The sequence below is a fragment of the Jaculus jaculus genome, chromosome 1 (genome assembly GCF_020740685.1).
Source record: "Jaculus jaculus isolate mJacJac1 chromosome 1, mJacJac1.mat.Y.cur, whole genome shotgun sequence".
Lineage (NCBI taxonomy): Eukaryota > Metazoa > Chordata > Mammalia > Rodentia > Dipodidae > Jaculus > Jaculus jaculus.
In genome coordinates this window covers 106,256,379-106,274,694 of record NC_059102.1, presented here as the reverse complement: position 1 = coordinate 106,274,694, position 18,316 = coordinate 106,256,379, and the positions used below count along the sequence as shown (strand labels likewise).

Sequence of the window (18,316 nt, the reverse complement as noted above, 5' to 3'; positions counted from 1 at the left end):
CTAACCTAGGCAGTAGCATAATTATACATCAGAGCACAATTCCTCTACTCCACAAAGTTAAAGTAACCAAGACTGCTTGAAAATTGATGATTAGTGGGTCAACCATAACATTGCTTATGTTACATCTGATAATATGGTTATTTTACAAACTAGAACATTTCAACTATAAGATTATGGGCATAAATACAATGAAAATACCATGATATTACTACAAATATTCCACAACCTAGTACCTGGTGGGTTTACCAGTCATTAACAGATTCAGAAACATTTAAATTGGATATTACAAACCTTTTAAAGTATTTCATGCATATGAAAACCAACAATGCCAGGTTTAAATGATAATTAGGCAGTACTTCAATATAGCAATGTTTTAGTTACATACAGTCTCCCAAAGATTATGTCACTTCTAAAGCAAATCAGAGGAGTTGAAGTAGACAGTATGATGAGCAAAATAATTATATGGATCTGAGGTAATTTTTCAAGTTCTTACTGGAACTTAGAATTTTTATTGACAATGAAAATCTTCCCTGAATGTAGGGAATAATACTGTTTCTAAAAATCACTAACCAAAATGAATTATGTTTAAACCAGTTCACAAAGCAATAAAAAAATGGCTTCAAATAAAACCTTCTTCCTTCAGTTAAATTTATTGCCATGTTTCTGAATTCTTCATCTGACTTCTTAAAGCATAATTTGTATTACTTCAGCAACCTCATTTATCAGCCATATCCAGACTACTTCCTACATCTTTAGAATTTCTCATTAACTAGAAATACAGAAAGAGGATTGAAAATTTTTCTAGAGGTGGAACTTTCCTGCCTAGAGTAAATAGAGAATTCAGTCACAAGTGCTATTTAGTTACAAAGTAAAATCAAATGTGACCTACCCACTTCAAGGGAACTGCCAATAAAAACACTCACCCTTAATAAGTAGCTCTTAAGCTACTTAACAGCTATTCTTTCAACTCAGGACAGTTATAACCATTTAAGGAAAAGAAAGGATAGGAAAATACAAGTGATTTTTCACCATCATGGATTTATGCTGTCTTTCCTTAAAATGTTAATGCAAGACATTAAGAATAGTACACTGATTTTAAAACTATGAGAAAAATAGAAATTCCAAGGGAAGAATGTCATAAAAGTCAAAGTTACACATTTAGCCAATTGCAATACACTGTAATTTATTGTTCATTTGTATTTTGAATCCCTCAATAATAAACACAATCAATTAATAAACAAAAATAAATTTTGTTCTTAGAATTATATCTAGGAATACCAGAGCAAATGTTATTGGAACAAGACTCATAGAAAAGCAAATTAAATGTACTCTTTTAGGTACCCTGAATTTTTCTGTATAATTTAAAAAGAAAATAAGACCTTATACATGATGGATGCTCAACTAAAATATTTCTCTTCATTATTAGCAGAAATAACAATTAGGCAAGCAACTCCTAATGCCAAAAAAAACTTAACCACAACAATATTTGAAATTTAAAACAAAGCAGAGATAAACAATGAAACAAAAAAAAAAATCAAACTGAAAAACTTCCATCAATACTTCATTAGTAAATATCAACCACTAAAGGAGCATTTAAGAAACAAATTCAAAATTAAACATAAATTTAGTAAAGTCATAAAAACAAGATCTGCAAACAAAAGAATTATCAGAAGAACCTTTATGAGAAAAAGGATTAAATGTTCTATATTTCTTTTGAAAAAATATCTCATAACCTAATCACATGTTAATTATATGAAATTTATCCTTAGCCATAAAAATATACTACTAATCAGTGATACTTAATATCCATAGACAAATAATCATTATCTATAAAAATTTATAGTAGACAGCTACATGAAAATTAATTTAAGCACTTCACTCAGAAACATATCAGGATTCAAGTTCCCCTGACAAGAATGAAAATGTTGTCTATCTAATTTTATGCTTCCCTATTAAAACAAAAATAGTAAACTTTTAGGTAAGGTTAACACTTGATGATACTAAGTTATCAGTTCAATAAATATACATTATTGTAGTTTCCTATTGAGCAATTTCTAGTGATTTTAGTTCATCTTTGATGAAAATCAAATGTTACTAAAACAAATGTTTTCAAAAAGTAAAAATAATTCTCTCTTCCTAAGTACTTAAGACTGTTGAAAAAAACTACTATAAATTCAATTTAAATGAAAAGTAAGAAGCTGAATTTGAAGACTGCATACCCAAGTTGCTGATCTACAGTGAAATCAAAGAAATTTGTGACATGCAATATCAACATCCCCAAATCCAACCCAAAGCTGCCTTAACATTTAGTGGGTTTCTAATAAGATTTTCAGTCTGCTGAACAATAGCCATAAAAGGCTTTCAAACTTCACTCCATTCACAAGTAAAGTTGAAACTGAACATTTTTATTTCTTCTCTTCCTATGACAACTTTACCATGGGACAGTGAGTAACTGCTCAAGTCATTATGGTAATTAGAAATTAAATAAAAAGATGCCCTTATCATAGTTATGTGTAAGGTGACATGATGCAACTAGAAATACAGTTCAAAAGCAGCTTTAGCTATTATATGGTCCAGGCTGACAAAAGCCCAGCACATCAGGGAGGGAGCTCCTTGATGCTTGTTCAATTAAACTCTAGCATATGGCTACTTTTTAATTATAACACAGATATTAAACTATACATTAATTAGAAATATGTCAAATGGCAATCCATCCATTCTTAGGATATTTTTGGCTTGTTATAGCTTAAGAACTGTAATTATTGAAATAAAGTTGATAAATACAAAAAGGAAGAAAATGCCACCTTAAAGATTTGAGGTATTACTGAAAGTAAAGCTTAATTTATTAATATTTCCAAACTAAAACAACAGGAATCTCCTTTCCTATGTTGAGACTGTACAGAAGAACAAAACACATGTAGAGTCAACGTTGTATTTTTTTAGTAATATGCTACTTTAAATAGCCCTGTGTAAAATAGTCTTTAGGCAGTTGGTCATGTCCTTTAACTAACTTATAGTACCTGACCCAATTGAGTCTTCTACTACATGGTCCACTGAATCTATCTTCCAAAAACTGGATTAAGATATCCAATTATCAAGGAAAGAATTGGAGATACAGAAACAAAAAACAGAAAGCAATGAAAATCATGACCAAGAAATTTCCCACCAGGCGTAGGGGCGCACGCACACTTTTAATTCCAGCACTTGGGAGGCAGAGGTAGAAGGATCGCCATGAGTTCAAGGCCACCCTGAGACTACACAGTGAATTCCAGGTCAGCCTGAGCTACAGTGAGACTCTACCTTGGAAATAAAAAAAGAAAAAGAAAGAAATTGTCCAACAGCATTCTGAACATATACAGAACATAAATGTCCTTTTCTCATTTAGACTGAGGTACTTAGTGAAAAGACCTACTATTAAAATGTTTAATCATATCTAGCCACATATAAACATTAATGATAGCATACAGGCATAGTTTCTATTTAAGAATTGCAGCTTCTTTTCTTCTTTCCTGCATGTATCCTAAACTTTTCACTTCATTCCTTTTTTTTTTTTTTTTTTTTTTTTTTGGTGGTAATGTCTCATTCTAGTCCAGGCTCACCTGCAACTCAATCTGTAGCCCAGGCTGGCCTTGAACTCCTACCTTAGTACACCACCCAACCAAGTACTAGGATTAAAGGGATGTGCCACCACAACCAGCTCAATTCAGTCTTATACTTCACCTACACATATCAATTGTTTTAACATTTTAAAGATATATTTAATTTATTTATTTACAGGAGAGAGGGGGGAGAGGGAAAGAATGGGCACACCAGGGCCTCCAGCTATTGCAAATGAGCTCCAGATGCATGTTCCACCTTGTGCATCTGGCTGACATGGGTTCTGGGGAATCAAACCTGGATCCTATGGCTTTGCAGGAAGCTAAGCCATCTCTCCAGCCCCCCACATCAACTTTTGTTTGTTTTTGAGACAGGGGTCCCACTATGGAGCCCAGGCTGTGCTTTAATTGAATTCTTCCGATCTCAGCCTTCAAATGCTAAGAATATAGGCATGTACCAGCACACCCAGTTAGTAATTTTTTTTTTTTAATTTGCTACATTCATCTGGAATTACTATGTATTGTACTTGAAGTATCTCTTATATCTGTAGAAATGTATTTAAAATCTGGCAGTTGTGAGCTTTCCATATTGCTGTGCATTTTAGGTTTTATAAAGGCACAGACTACATGGCAATTTTTGAATCCCAAAACCTTACATATTGTTGGATTTTAAGATTCAAATAAAATGTCACCAAATCAAATGAAATATATTTTAGAAAAGTACCATACTAGAGACAATCAAAAACAACTTGAATTTGTTGTTTTGTGTTCTTTTACCAAACAAACAAACAAAAAACAACTATACTAAGTCACCAGTTTAATAAATAGACATCATGGTAGTTTCCTATTGAGCAGTTTCTTATGATTTTTGTCCATTTTTATGAAAATCAAATGTTATTAAAATGTTTTCAAAGCCAGGAGTGGTGGCACATGCCTTTAATCCCAGCACTCAGGAGGCAGAGGTAGGAGGATCGCCGAGAGTTCGAGGCCACCCTGAGACTACATAGTGACTTCCAGGTCAGCCTGAGCCAGAGTGAGACCCTACCTCGAAAAGAAAACAAAACAAAACAAAAAAAAAAAAAACTAAAAAAAGAAAATGTTTTCAAAAACATTTTGATAGCTGGAGAGATGGCTCAGCAGTTAAGGTACTTGCTTGCATTACCTGAATGTCCAGGTTCCATTCCCCAGGACCCACATAAATCCAGATGCACAAAGTGGCACATGTTTCTGAAGTTTGCAACTGCAAGAAGCCCTGACACATCCATTCTCAAGTCTCTCTCCATCTCTATTTTAGCAAATAAATGAATAAATATTTCTTAAAAATATTTTAAGTAGCCAGGCATGGTGGTATACACCTTTAATCTCAGCACTCAGGAGGCAGAGGTAGGAGGATCACCTTGAGTTTAAGGCCAGCCTTAGACCACATAGTGAATTCTAGATCAGCCAAGACTAAAGTGAGACTCTACCTCGAAAAAAAAAATTACATACATACATACATACATGGGTGTGTGTGTGTGTGTGTGTGTGTGTGTTTTAATGGCTAGAGAGATGGCTTAGTGGTTAAGGCACTTCTCTGCAAAGCTTAATGACCCAGGTTTGATTTACCAGTACCCATATAAAGCCATGCATCTGGAGTTCATCTGCAGTAGCTGGAGGCCCTGACACACACATTCATTCTCTCTCTCTCTCTCTCTCTCCCTCTCTCTCTGCTTCCAAATAAATAAATTTAAAAAAAAAAAAAAACAGGTGAAGACTGGAGCAAATGGCTTAGTAGTTAAGGTATTTGCCTACAAAGTTTAAGGACCCAGGTTCAATTCTCCATGTCCCTAAGCCAGATGCACATGGTGGTGCATGTGTTTGGAGTTCATTTGCAGTGGCTAGAGGCCTGGTGTGCCCATTCTCATTCTTGCTCGGTCTCTCTTTCCCTTTCTCTCTGTCTCTAATAGATAAATAAAAATTAAAATTAAAAAGAAACAGCTGGGAGTGGTGGCACATGCTTTTAATCCCAGCACTCGGGGGGCATAGGTAGAAGGATCACAGTAAATTTGAGACCACCCTGAAACTACAGAGATTCCAGGTCCGCCTGGGCTACAGTGAGACCCTACCTTAAAAAAAAAGGTCGGGAGAGATGGTTTAGCAGATAAGTGCTTGCTTGCCTGTGAAGCCTAAGGAGCCTGGTTTGAGGCTCAATTCCCCAGTATCCATGTAAGCCAGATGCACAAGGTGGCCCATGCATCTGCTGTTCATTTGCAGTGACTGGAGGCCCTGATGCTCACATTCTCTCTCCCTCCCTCCCTACCTCCCTCTCTCTCTCTCTGCCTCCTTCTCTCTGTCACTCTCAAATAAATAAAAATAAACAAAATTAAGATGGGCAATGGTGGCTCATGTCTTTAATCCCAGCACTCAGGAGGCAGAGGTAGGTGGACTGCCATGAGTTAGAGGCCACCCTGAAACTACCAGGTCAGCCTGAACTAGAGCAGGACCCTACCTCAAAGGAGGAAAAAAAAAAAAAATTAAGGGAGGAAGGCAGTGGGTAAAGCATTTGCCATGCAAACATGAGGATATGAACTCAGATCTTCAGAACCCATCTTCAGAAAGCCAGACACAGCAGTGCAAGTACAATCCCAGGATGTCTATGGTTAAATGGGAGAAGAGACAGAAGAATCCTTGGAAGCTAGCAAGCCTGATGTACACAGCAGCAAATAAGAGACCCTGCTTCAAACAAGGTGGGAAATGGGGGCTTACAACCTATACATACACACATGCAAGCACACATGCACACACAAAGATTTTAAAAATGAAGCAAAACTTTCAACTCAAAAGACCAAGTAGAGAGTTGGGGAGATGACTCCCTCTGTTAAAGGCACTTGTTTGCACAGCCTGGGGGCCCAGTTTCAACTCACCAGTACCCAAGTAAAGCCAAATGCAAAAGTTTTGTTAAAGGTAATATAAGTGGAATGTATGTGTATATATATGGAAATGATACTCTGTCTATGGTTTGATTTCAAATAATACCAGGGAAATGAAGTTACAGATCAGAAGAGACTGGTCACAAGTTGATAATTGTTGAAACCGGTTTATAGGACATTAGAATCCATCATAACACTCAACTTTGTATAATTAAAATTCCTAACAAAAATTTACTCCCAAAGCTAAAATACCCCTTATTTATCCAAGAAAATAATTCTCAATGCACTTATTTTCTCTCCTCATCATTTGGTTATCTTTTGCAACTGAATCATTGATATTTGCTTTGCAAATTTAAAGATGTGCTTTCTTTCAGTACAACTTTTCTTCAAACAGCAGGTGTACTTTTCTATTCAGTTGTCCTCCCCATTTCAGTTTTGCTTTGTACAGTCTGTTACCTATGGTCAACAAAAATATTCAGTCGAAAAATTCCAGAAATAATGCATAAGTTTCAAATTGTGTACCATTCTGAGTAGCTTAATAAAGTCTTAACAGTTCTATTCTGCCAGCCTAAGAGAATCATCCCTTTGTCCAGAGTAACATAAGCTGCATACACTGCCTGCCTATTAGTAGCCATCTTAGTTCTCAGACCAACTGTCACAATATCACAGTATTTGTGCTAAATATGTATTATTTTAAAGAATAATGGCCCCAAAGCTCAAGAATAGCAATACTGACAACTAGATGATGCCAAAGAGAAAACATAAAGTGCTTCCTTTAAGCAAAAATGTAATACTTAATGAAAGAAAAACCATATTCTGAGATTGCTAAAATCTGTGATAAACATAAATTTATGAAACTATGGTCAGAAAGATCTGCTACTTTTTAAAAAACATTTTATCTGGGCTGGAGAGATGGCTTAGCAGTTAAGGTGTCTGCCTACAAAATCAAAGGACCCTGGTTTGATTCCCCAGGATCCACATAAGCCAGATGCACAAGGTGGCACATACATCTGGAATTCATTTGCAGTGGCTGGAGGCCCTGGTGCACCCCTTCTCTCTCCCTCTCTCTCGCCCTCTTTCTCTCTCAAATAAATAAATAGAGTTTAAAAAAGTATTTATTTATTATAAAGAGTAGGATGTAAGAGAGAGAAAGAGAGACAGCAGGCCTACCAGAGCCTCTAGCCACTGCAAATGAACTCCAGACATATGTACCACCATGTGCATCTGGCTTACGTGATCACAAGGGAAACAAATCTGGGTCCTTAGGCTTTGCAGGCAAACATCTTATTGGCTAAGCTATCTCTCCAGTCCAGATGTGCTACTTTGGCTGCCATATTTCAGACTGTAAGATTTACAGCCAACGTTTGAATTAGGTGCTAGCTAAGATTGGATACAGTGTTAAGTTGGTGGGTTTAAGACATTACAATATATTGTCAGCTCTCTTAGTTATTGCTCATCTCTTTGCCTGACCTATACATTAACATAACATATGCATACAAGTATAGGGAAAAGCACAGTATATGAGGTTTGGTACTCTCTGCCTTTCAGACATCCGCTGGGGATCTTACAATGCGACAGTAGCAAAACACTCTTGCCAAGTATTAAAAATGCCAAGTACGAGCAGGGCGTGGTGGCAAACGCCTTAATATCAGCACTCGGGATGCAGAGGTAGGAGGATCACCATGAGATGGAGGCCACCCTGAGACTCCATAGTGAATTCCAGGTCAGCTTGGGCCAGAGTGAGACCCTACCTCGAAAAAAGAAAAAGACAAATGGGCCAGTCATGGTGACACATCAGGTCAGCCTGGGCTAGACTGAGACCCTACCTTGAGAAAAAACAAAACCACCATCAAAAAGAGATAAATGGTGCATGTTCATCCACCACACACACATCACATCACACACCATCACACCGTACCACGCACACTCTACACACAAATACACCAATTTTCAACCATATTTATCACCAGAATTTTGAGAGACTTAACTCACAATGCTGAAACTTCTACAAAATTACTTAGGTTCTTACTATATTTTGTCTCTTCACTAAGATAGAAGTCACTTAGACTAATATATCTCTTACCACATTTTCTTTGTTTTGTTGAGACAGGAGCTCATAATGTAGCCCAGGCTAGTTGACCTTGAACTCAGATTCTCCTGCTTCTGCCTCCCAAGAGCTAAGAGTACAGGTATGGGCCACCATGTCCCATTCTCTTTTACCACTTTGAATCCTTGCTTCAACTTAAGAGTCTACACAGAGTAGAAACTCACTAAATGTTTGAAGAATTAATGGGAAACAAAGGCCAGCCTGGGATACAGAGTGAGTTCCAGGTCAGCCTGGGCTAAAGTGAGACCCTGATTCAAAGCCAAAAAGGAAGGGAGGAAGGGAGGAATGAAGGGAGGGTGAGAGGGCAAGAGGGAGGGAGGGCAGACTGACAGACACAGATCTAGATACTATGTAGCTCAGTTGATAGAGTGCTTGGCTAGCATGCAGGAAGCCCTGGGTTCAATCCCCAGCATGGCCTTACTGACCTTACTGTATATACAATCCCTTACCCCCCCCAAATATTACCTTAGAAATTAGATTAAAACACCTACACATCCCAAAATTCATCGTTTCTATTCTGCTCTCTTGTTTGTTTGTTTAAGGTAGGGTCTTGCATTAGCCCAGACTAACATGGAGTTCACAATGTAGTCTTAGGAGGTTGTCCTCAAACTCACAGTGATCTGCCTACCTCTGCTTCCTGAATGCTGGGACTAAAAAAGTGCACCACTACACCCAGCTCATTCTGCTGTTTTTTTTGCTTGTACTATTCTTTCACCTAAAACCTTTCACTCCAACCTCACCTCTAACCCTTTTCTTCAAAACTCACACTTAAGCTCTGACCTCCAACAAGTTTTTGCCAACTCTCCAGTCTAAAGTATCCTTCTGTTTTTATGCTAATATGTATTTTAATTATTCATTTAAAAGAGACAAACAAGCAAAAGAGAGAAGGGTGTGCCAGGGCCTCTTGCCACTGAAAACCAACTTCAGATGTGTGTGCTCCTCTGTAAAACTGGCTGCATTTAGGTACTGGGGAATCAAACCCAGGCATCAGGCTTTGCAAGCAAGTGCCTTTAACCACTGAGTAATCCCTCCCGCCCTTACTATTCATCTTTAAGGGTTGCTAAACACTACAGTTAGCTTTCCTTTACACCATCCCTCACACAATATAATTCTAATGAACCTCCACCTCATGCCTTCTCTAATTGAAATTTGCCATTGCCAACAATGTCATTTAACCCTTTCTTACAGAAACCGTATCTCCAACTGACTTCCCTCATGATCTAAAAGGAGGCAGGCCATTGTGCCCCACACTATAATAGCACTTCAGGGCCAGGCCCTGTCTATCATCTACCATGATGCTCCTTCCTCGTTAGATACATATTGTGATTTACCTTTATACTTCCTCATCACCATCCTTTACCACTGGCATGACTCAATTTCAAGTTATTCCATGAAGTTAGCACTTAATTTAGGTTTTCACAAACTACTATACGCCTCTGTTTCAGAGAAAATAATAAACTTTCTTGTCAGTGGAATGTGAAATCTGAAGCAGTAGTGAGATATTCAAAAATATTCAGCAAGGTATGTATGCATATACAACTTGAATTCAAGAACATAGAGATATACCACTTTAACCATCACAAATAAGAAGTGATTAATCAAACTACATATAGTCTCAGGGAAAAATATTTCAAAGAATAGGCCAAATACTTATGTGGACCTTCTATAATGTTATGCATAACCCTGTATCATTTGGTTTCTTCCACCCAAATACTGACCAGCCCTAACTCTGGTTAGGTTACAAGTTCAGGATCATTTGGTTTATGTCACTTCATAGTAACAAATATTACCAAAAAAAAAAAAAAAAAAAAAGAGTTTAGAATCCTGCAAATTGAATTCCCTATAAGTTCCTATCATTTAACTCTGACTGAATATACTTCTAAGCAATCCTTTTATTCTCTTATTGTTGATTCATTAAGGTTAATGATTTCCAATCTATGAGATCCAGACTCTAGGGGAACTATACAATTAACTACAATGGGTACCCATAGGCATACATTATATAAAGACCATCTTCCACATACATGTATTAACAGTTCTCAAATGTGTAGTCACTGTTGTGATTAATGACATGCAGTCATGTACGAGAATATTAGTAGCTATTTGCTAATACACATTTTATCAATTAGCATATTGAAAAGTGTAACAATAGACATACTAGGACCCATCAATTGTTTTATTTTTTTTTATTTATTTATTTGAGAGCGACAGAGAGAGAGAGAAAGAGGCAGAGAGAGAGAGAGAGAGAGGAGAGTGGGTGCGCCAGGGCTTCCAACCACCGCAAACAAACTCCAGGCGCATGTGCTCCCTTGTGCATCTGGCTAACGGGGGTCCTGGGGAATCGAGCCTTGAACTGGGGTCCTTAGGCTTCACAGGCAAGCGCTTAGCCACTAAGCCACCTCTCCAGCCCCCCATCAATTGTTTTAAAGTTAAAAAGGTTGTATCTTGATATTAGGAAACACACTACCTGAGCATATGCCCCATAGCACTCATCCTTTTCATATTGTAAACTTCCAATTACCTTATTCCCACTTCAATTCTGCTTTCATTTTTCCCAGGAAAGTCAAGCACACGTTTATAATGTTCCTAATCCACTTCATTAGAATCTGTTCTTTCTTTTCTACCTCTCCCCACAGGAAGATTTAGCAGCTTAAAAAAAAAAATTTATTATTGATTTTACTTATTTGACAGAGAAAGAGGGAGAGAGAGAGAATGAATGGGCACGCCAGGGCCTCCAGCCACTGCAAATGAACTCCAGACGCCTGCAACCCCTTGTGCATCTGGCTAATGTGGGACCTGGGGAATCGAACCAGGGTCCTTTAGCTTTACAGGCAAACACCTTAACTGCTAAGCCATCCCTCCACACACACATACACCCCCCCCCTTTTTTTTAACAAGATCTCATTAATTCCAGGCTGGTTTCAAACCCTATATAATTCAGAATGACCTTTAACTTCTGACATTCCCACCTCTACATCAAGTGCACCACTAAATCCAGCCTGTGACCTTCATACATGCTAGGCAAGAATTTAACAACTGAGCCACACCCCAAGGCCTGAGTCTCTCTAAGTACTGTGTAAGGCAGCTTTCCCACCAACCTAAAGCTGAATCATTAATACATCTTATGTCCTGGTAGCCTAAAATATTGCCTTACTGATTACTTATTTAAAAAAAAAAAATTGCCACTACTTAGGGATCTAAGCATGATCTACATTCAGTATTTCTTTTTCTGAGAACAGCATGGTGCCATTACAGGTTTGGGGCAACAGTAAACGATCATGGATAATAAAGCATCACAAGACTATTCGTGTATAAAAATAAAAGAAGACCATCGAGCCGGGCGTGGTGGTGCACGCCTTTAATCCCAGCACTCGGGAGGCATAGGTAGGAGGATCACCACGAGTTCGAGGCCACCTGAGGCTACATAGTGAATTCCAGGTCTGCCTGAGCTAGAGTGAGACCCTACCTCCTTTAATCCTAGCACTCAGGAGGCAGAGGTAGGAGGATCGCTTGAGTTCAAGGCCACATTGGGACTGCAGAGTGAATTCCAGGTCAGCATAGGTTAGAGTGAGACCCTGCCTTGAAAAAAAAAAAAAAAAAACAAGCAAACAACAAAAAAAGGCCATTTAGGAAATATCAGACTTTCATAAGGGAAAGAAATGAAGTAAAGGGACCTTTTAAAGGAAAAATCACTGACACTAGATGACTACATGGAAAAGAGAAGATAAAGCCACCACCAGAAGTTTTGAGTCTCAAGAAAGCGGTATACACCCAAAGCAGAACAGGCTATTGACAATTTTCTTGGTTGCCCACCAGAACTAGATAATTAAGACTCTACTGTTTATTGTTGAAGATACTACATACTTCAGTTGCAGGACACTGAGAAATCAAACTAGAACAGAGCTAAAAAAAACAAACAAACAAACAAACAAAAACACCTCTTTCCTTAGGCTGCAGAGATAGCTTAGCTGTCATAGAACTTTCCTGCGAAGTCTAAGGACCCAGGTTTGATTCCCCAGTACCCACGTAAGCCAGATACACAAGGTGGCACATGTGTCTGGAATGCATCTGCGGTGGCTGAAGGCCCTAGCGTACCCATTCCCTACATGCCTCTCCCTCCCCCTCTCTCTTAAATAAATAAAAAAAATATTTTTTAATTAAAAAAAAAAAACTTGGGCTGGAGAGATGGCTTAGCAGTTAAACACTTGTCTGTGAAGCCTAAGGACCCTGGTTCAAGGCTTGATTCCCCAGGACCCACGTTAGCCAAATGCACAAGGGGGCACACACGTCTGGAGTTCATTTGCAGTGGCTGGAGCCCTGGTGCGCCCATTCTCTCTCTCTCTCTCTCTCTCTCTCTCTTTCTCTATCTTCCTCTTTCTCTTTGTCTGTCGCTCTCAAATAAATAAACAAAAATAAACAAATAAAATTTTTTAAAAAAAACTCTTTCCTGCTGGCTAGCTGTCATGCTATTGGAAAATGCTATGCAGTCTGCTGCAAGAGAAAAGTCATCAAGTCTTAACCAATGGACCTTGAGGGCTATACAACCCATCAGCAGGCAAGATGTACCCACTGGGGCAATAATGGTATGTCTGTTATGAGGGTAACCAACTGATCTCTGACTGGATTTGAGGCCCACTCCACAGGAAGAACTTCACTCCTGGTACTAAAAGCCTCATCAAAAGTGTATGGCTGTTTAGGTCACAGACCCTATGTACATGCTGTGTCCATCAAACCATCCTCTAAATATTTATGTTTATACCAATAGGTTAGTGCAATGCTCACCTTTAATCAAAAGTTTTCTTTTCAATTGGCATTGACTACTGGGAAGACTCAAACTTATCAAAGTGCTGAGAATAAGTGGCTATTGAGTCCTCAATACTAAATAAGACATCTCAATTATTCCCTCCAAGGCTCAAGGAACACTGCAGAAAAGGGAGTAGAAAGAACGTAAGAAGGCAGGCATGGTGGCGTACGCCTTTAATCCCAGCACTCAGGAGGCAGAGGTAGAAGGATCACCAAGAGTTTAAAGCCACCCTGAGACTACATAGTGAATTCCAGGTCAGCCTGAGCTAGAGTGAGACCCTACCTCGAAAAACCACACACACAAAAAAGAGTAAGAGCCAGAGATTGTGATGGAGTACAACTGGAAAACTGTCTTCGGAACATGAAGTGACCATTGCATTCATGACCTCACAGTGACTGTGGTTACCTGCACAAGACCTGTATAATATTGGGCTCTTCAATATTCCATCATGGATGGAGGAAGGCAAAAAAAATGACATCAAAGTAAGAGGGAATAGTTGGAAAGAAGAGGTTCAGAAGAAGGGGATGAAGGACTAAGAAAAGGTGACAGGAGTGGATTACAGTCAAAATACATTATGTACATGTATGAGGTGTTAACTGAAGTGTTTAATAATTTTATTTATTTATTTATTTGCAAGCAGAGAGAGAGACAGACAGAGAGAATGGGCATGCCAGGTCCTGTAGCAGCTGCAAACTGCAGACACACATGCCACTTTGTGCATCTGGCTTTACACAGGTCCTGGGGAATTGAACTCGGGTCCTTAGGCTTTGCAGGCAAACACCTTAACAGCTACGCCATCACTCCAGCCCAGATTTTTTTTTTTAAATATGGCTCACAGTATTTGTATTTCATCCTACAATCAACTCTAGAATTTCAGCTTTACATATTTTCCTGTCTCACTAGCTGTGATGTTCCTGAAATACTAATTCTGTATCTTCTGTGACTGACATTCCTCATGTTTGCTATCTAGCTAATTTCTGGGCAAGCAAACCACTTAGGAAGAGGCAGTTCCAACAGAGCTGGCCAAATAGGAACGCAAGGCCAATGCTGAAGGGAGCTGGGATACTCACCTGTGGCACCAAAGACAGAGAACAGAAATAAGATTTCAGGTCCACAACTGACTGTAGCCAAACCTGAAGAAGCCGCAATGAATTTACTTATACTCTCTTATGTTCAGACTAAAGACCAAACAGTGAGAAAAGAAAGAGATCTGACCCTACTGGTCTTTTGTCTAGGAATATAGTAGCCCTCTTTATGAAAGATGGACCTACTTTTCAAAATAGCCAGAATGATGCTAACCTTCAGTGGCAGAGTGCTCACATCCCACGAGGTTGAGGAGGATATCATCATCTTTGTCATCTACCTCACATCCCAGCAGCATCCAACTTTCCACGTTTTCACTTTCAGAAACGGTGCTCTCTTCCTCTTCACTTGAACTGACCTCTATAATCATGACTTCTCGGATCACACTTGACCTTTCCTCAGGTTCAGGCTTCTCGTTATCCCCTTTGCATTTCTTAGCCAATTCATTAGAATGAGAAGAAGCAGGAGGACCTTTGGTCTTTGCTTGTGCTTGGAGTTTAGTATTTTTTCTTTTACATCTATAAATACTATCTTCATCAGACACGGTGATGACCTCTGACCCATCTGATAGTTGAATGACCTCACTATCTGACAGGACAATTAAGTTCTGATTTGGTTTATCACTACTTGACGTTTCAGAATCTCCACAGTTTTTTTCTCCATGTTCTTCCTCCCTGATGTCATTACCAAGATCCTGGGAATAATGGACTTGGCTATAGAGCTGGAATTCCACCTCACTATCAACACTCAGCTCACTAGACGACTCTTCTCGATAAAGGTCATCTTCATATGCTTCTATGGTCTCATAACCACCAAACATTATGGAAACTGGGATATCAATGCTGTAAAACAAAAGTCACATGAAGAAATTCATTTTAAAAATTATGATCTTGCCTATTCGTACCTATCACTCTGTACAGCCAACTTCTATTTGAAGGCAATCACTTTTCTCCAACATGTTAAGCCACTTCTTTCTCTTAAAAGTATGTCTTTTCAGTCAGTCATGGTGGTGCCTGCCTTTAACCCCAGCACTCTGAAGGCTGAGGTAGGAGGATTACCAAGAGTTTGAGGCCAGCCTGGAGCTACAAAGTGAGTTCCAGGTCAGCCTGGGCTACAGTGAGACCCTACCTCAAAATAAATAAATAAACTAACTTACTTTAAACAAAGAAGTGTTGACTTCTGGTTGAAATAGAAGCTTGGGAACCACGACAAAGCAACCTAGGAGAGAAAAAGCAAAAGAAAAACTCAGCAAATTCACTCTTCTACTAAAAACTGAAGGTATACAAGAAATGATCATCCACAGCAGAGAAATAGGAGAGACCCAGAGCATCTAGAGACCACAAAAGCAGGCAGAAGCGACTGCAGCAGTGGTGGCACCAGGTCCGAGTGGCCATGGTCACCAGGCTCAGCTTCAACTGCAAGAAAAGCCAGTTGAGGTGTTTTCCACTCACACCAGCCTCCTCGTAAACTCAAGGAATGTGAAGGGGAGGACAGCAGGTACCAGCAGAGTGTCTCATGAGGAAAAGGATCATAAGGACCAACAGAACTTCAGCTACCATGCACAGCCTCCCCTCTCCTAAAACCAGCAAGCATTAGAGACATGAGGAAGGACTCACCTACAGGACACCTGGCATAGGCGACCAGAGCACAACCCAGCCAGCCTATCTGACCCCAAAGCGCTGTGAAGAGTGACCCAAGGGGGGGGGGGGGGCGTGTAGCATAAATGAGACCAAAGCTATCACAAAAGGTAACAGAGATTACACCAGGTCAGTACCCACCAAATAAGCCTGGTATATAGGCTTGCATTGGAAGTGCTCATTGCACTTATGTGTTAAGTCTGATGGGTGGTGAGAATTGCCATTCTTTGTTTTTTAATTTATCTTATTTTTATTTTTATTTATTTGACAGAGAAAGGAGGAGGGAGGGAGGAAGGGAGAGAGCGAATGGGCACGCCAGGGCCTCCAGCCACTGAAAACAAACTCCAGAAGCATGCACACCCTTGTGCATCTGGCTAATGTGGGTCCTGAGAAACTGAGTCTGGGTTCTTTGGCTTTGTAGGCAAACCCTTTGTAACCATGAAGCCATCCCTCCAGACCAGATTTACCATTCTTAATTAAGCTATATTTTGGGCTTGTCATTTCTTGCTTCCTGATTTATAATGCCTTTTTCTTCTCTTTTGTCATTCATTGGGACAGGGTCCCAATCAGTCACAAGCTGACCTTGGAACCCTCTACAGACTAGAAATCTCAGACTCCCAGTTTACAGGATTAAGGCTGTGGGGCAACACACATCCTTAAGAACTTTCACTTTGGTAGAGGATCTCTTTGTTGTAATATCTACTCATGCATAAATGCTCTGCTGGTTTTCACTGAATGTGTACATTGTTCAATTAAGTTTTAGAATTTGCCTGTATTTTGTTCCACCCAGCCTACTAGAATACTCTCAAAGCAGGCAAACCTAACACCTAGGGTCACTTTTGTGGTTACTCTGAGAATCTTAAGAGCCACACCTAGCACCTTAAGTTCCTATCCTGAAGATATATGCCATCATATTGATTGACACATCTATTAATACTGTAGATAATTAGAAAACTCAAGCATTAAATTAGTACAAGAAACACAAAAAAACAAGACAACATAAGTCCACCAAAAATTGTAAGAAATGACCTCCAATGAGACTGATTTAGAGGAAAAGCCTAAGAAAGATTCCAAAAGAATGATTATAAACATGCTTAAAGAAATCAAAGAAGGCACAGGAAACCAATTTAATAAAATAAGGAGGTCAATACAAGACATGACTAAGGAAACAGAAATAATAATTAAAAAAAACAGGCCAAAATATTAGCATTGAAAACACAGTAAGTCAAATAATACTCTGTAGAAAATCTCACCAGTAGAATGGATGGAGGAGGGCTGGAGACATGCCTTAGCGGTTAAGCACTTGCCTGTGAAGCCTAAGGACCCTGGTTTGAGGCTCGATTCCCCAGGACCCACATTAGCCAGATGCACAAGGGAACGCACGCATGTGGAGTTCGTTTGCAGTGGCTGGAGGCCCTGGCGTGCCCATTCTGTCTCTCTCTCTTTCTCTCTGTGCCTTTCTCTCTCTGTCTGTCGCTTTCAAATAAAAATAAACAAAATTTAAAAAAACAAAAAAAAAAGAATGGATGAAGGAGAGGACAGAATATCTAAACTAGAAGACCAGGTGGAAGATCCAACAAAGAGAAAGACAAACTAATAGGAAAGTATGAATGGGAATTTCAAGATATTCGGGACACTATGAAAAGGTCAAACAAAAATTCAGGGTATAGTAGACGAATTTTACTCTAAAGGCATAGTAGGCATTTCCAACAAAGTTACAGACGAGGGCTGGAGAGATGGCTTAGCAGTTAAGGTATTTGCCTGCAAAGCCAAAGGACCTCGGTTCGATTCCCCAGAATCCACGTAAGCCAGATGCACAAGTGGGAGCATGTGTCTGGAGTTCGTTTGCAGTGGCTGGAGGCCCTGGTTCTCCCATTCTCTCACTGTCTCTCTCTCTCTGCCTCTTCCCCTCTCTCAAATAAATAAAAAAAATATTTTTTAAAAAAAGTTATAGACGAAAACTTCCCCCAAATTGGGGAAGAGATGGAGATGGAGATATAGGAATCCTTTAGAACACCAAACAGACAAAATCTGGAAAGAACCTTTCCTTACCATATTATAATTAAACCAGCAAACATACAGACCAAAGAAAATATATTGAAAGCAGTTAGAGAGAAAAATCAAGTTATATACAAAGGCAAGCCAACCAGGATCACAGCCAATTACTCAACATAAATTTT

The 18,316-nt window shown here is 39.1% G+C and overlaps 1 protein-coding gene across 2 annotated transcripts in view; it reads right to left on the bottom strand.

Annotated features, from left to right (window-relative positions):
- Positions 1–18,316, bottom strand: part of Zcchc7 (zinc finger CCHC-type containing 7) — a 224,956-nt gene that overhangs the window by 192,728 nt on the left and 13,912 nt on the right. For both annotated transcript variants that reach the window (XM_045141734.1, XM_045141735.1), the window contains exons 2-3: positions 15,656–15,717; positions 14,716–15,341 (exon numbers count right to left, since the gene is read on the bottom strand). In XM_045141734.1, coding sequence (XP_044997669.1) covers positions 14,716–15,319 — 604 coding nt within the window. In that variant the 5' untranslated portion in view covers positions 15,320–15,341; positions 15,656–15,717. The remainder of the gene's footprint in view (positions 1–14,715; positions 15,342–15,655; positions 15,718–18,316) is intronic.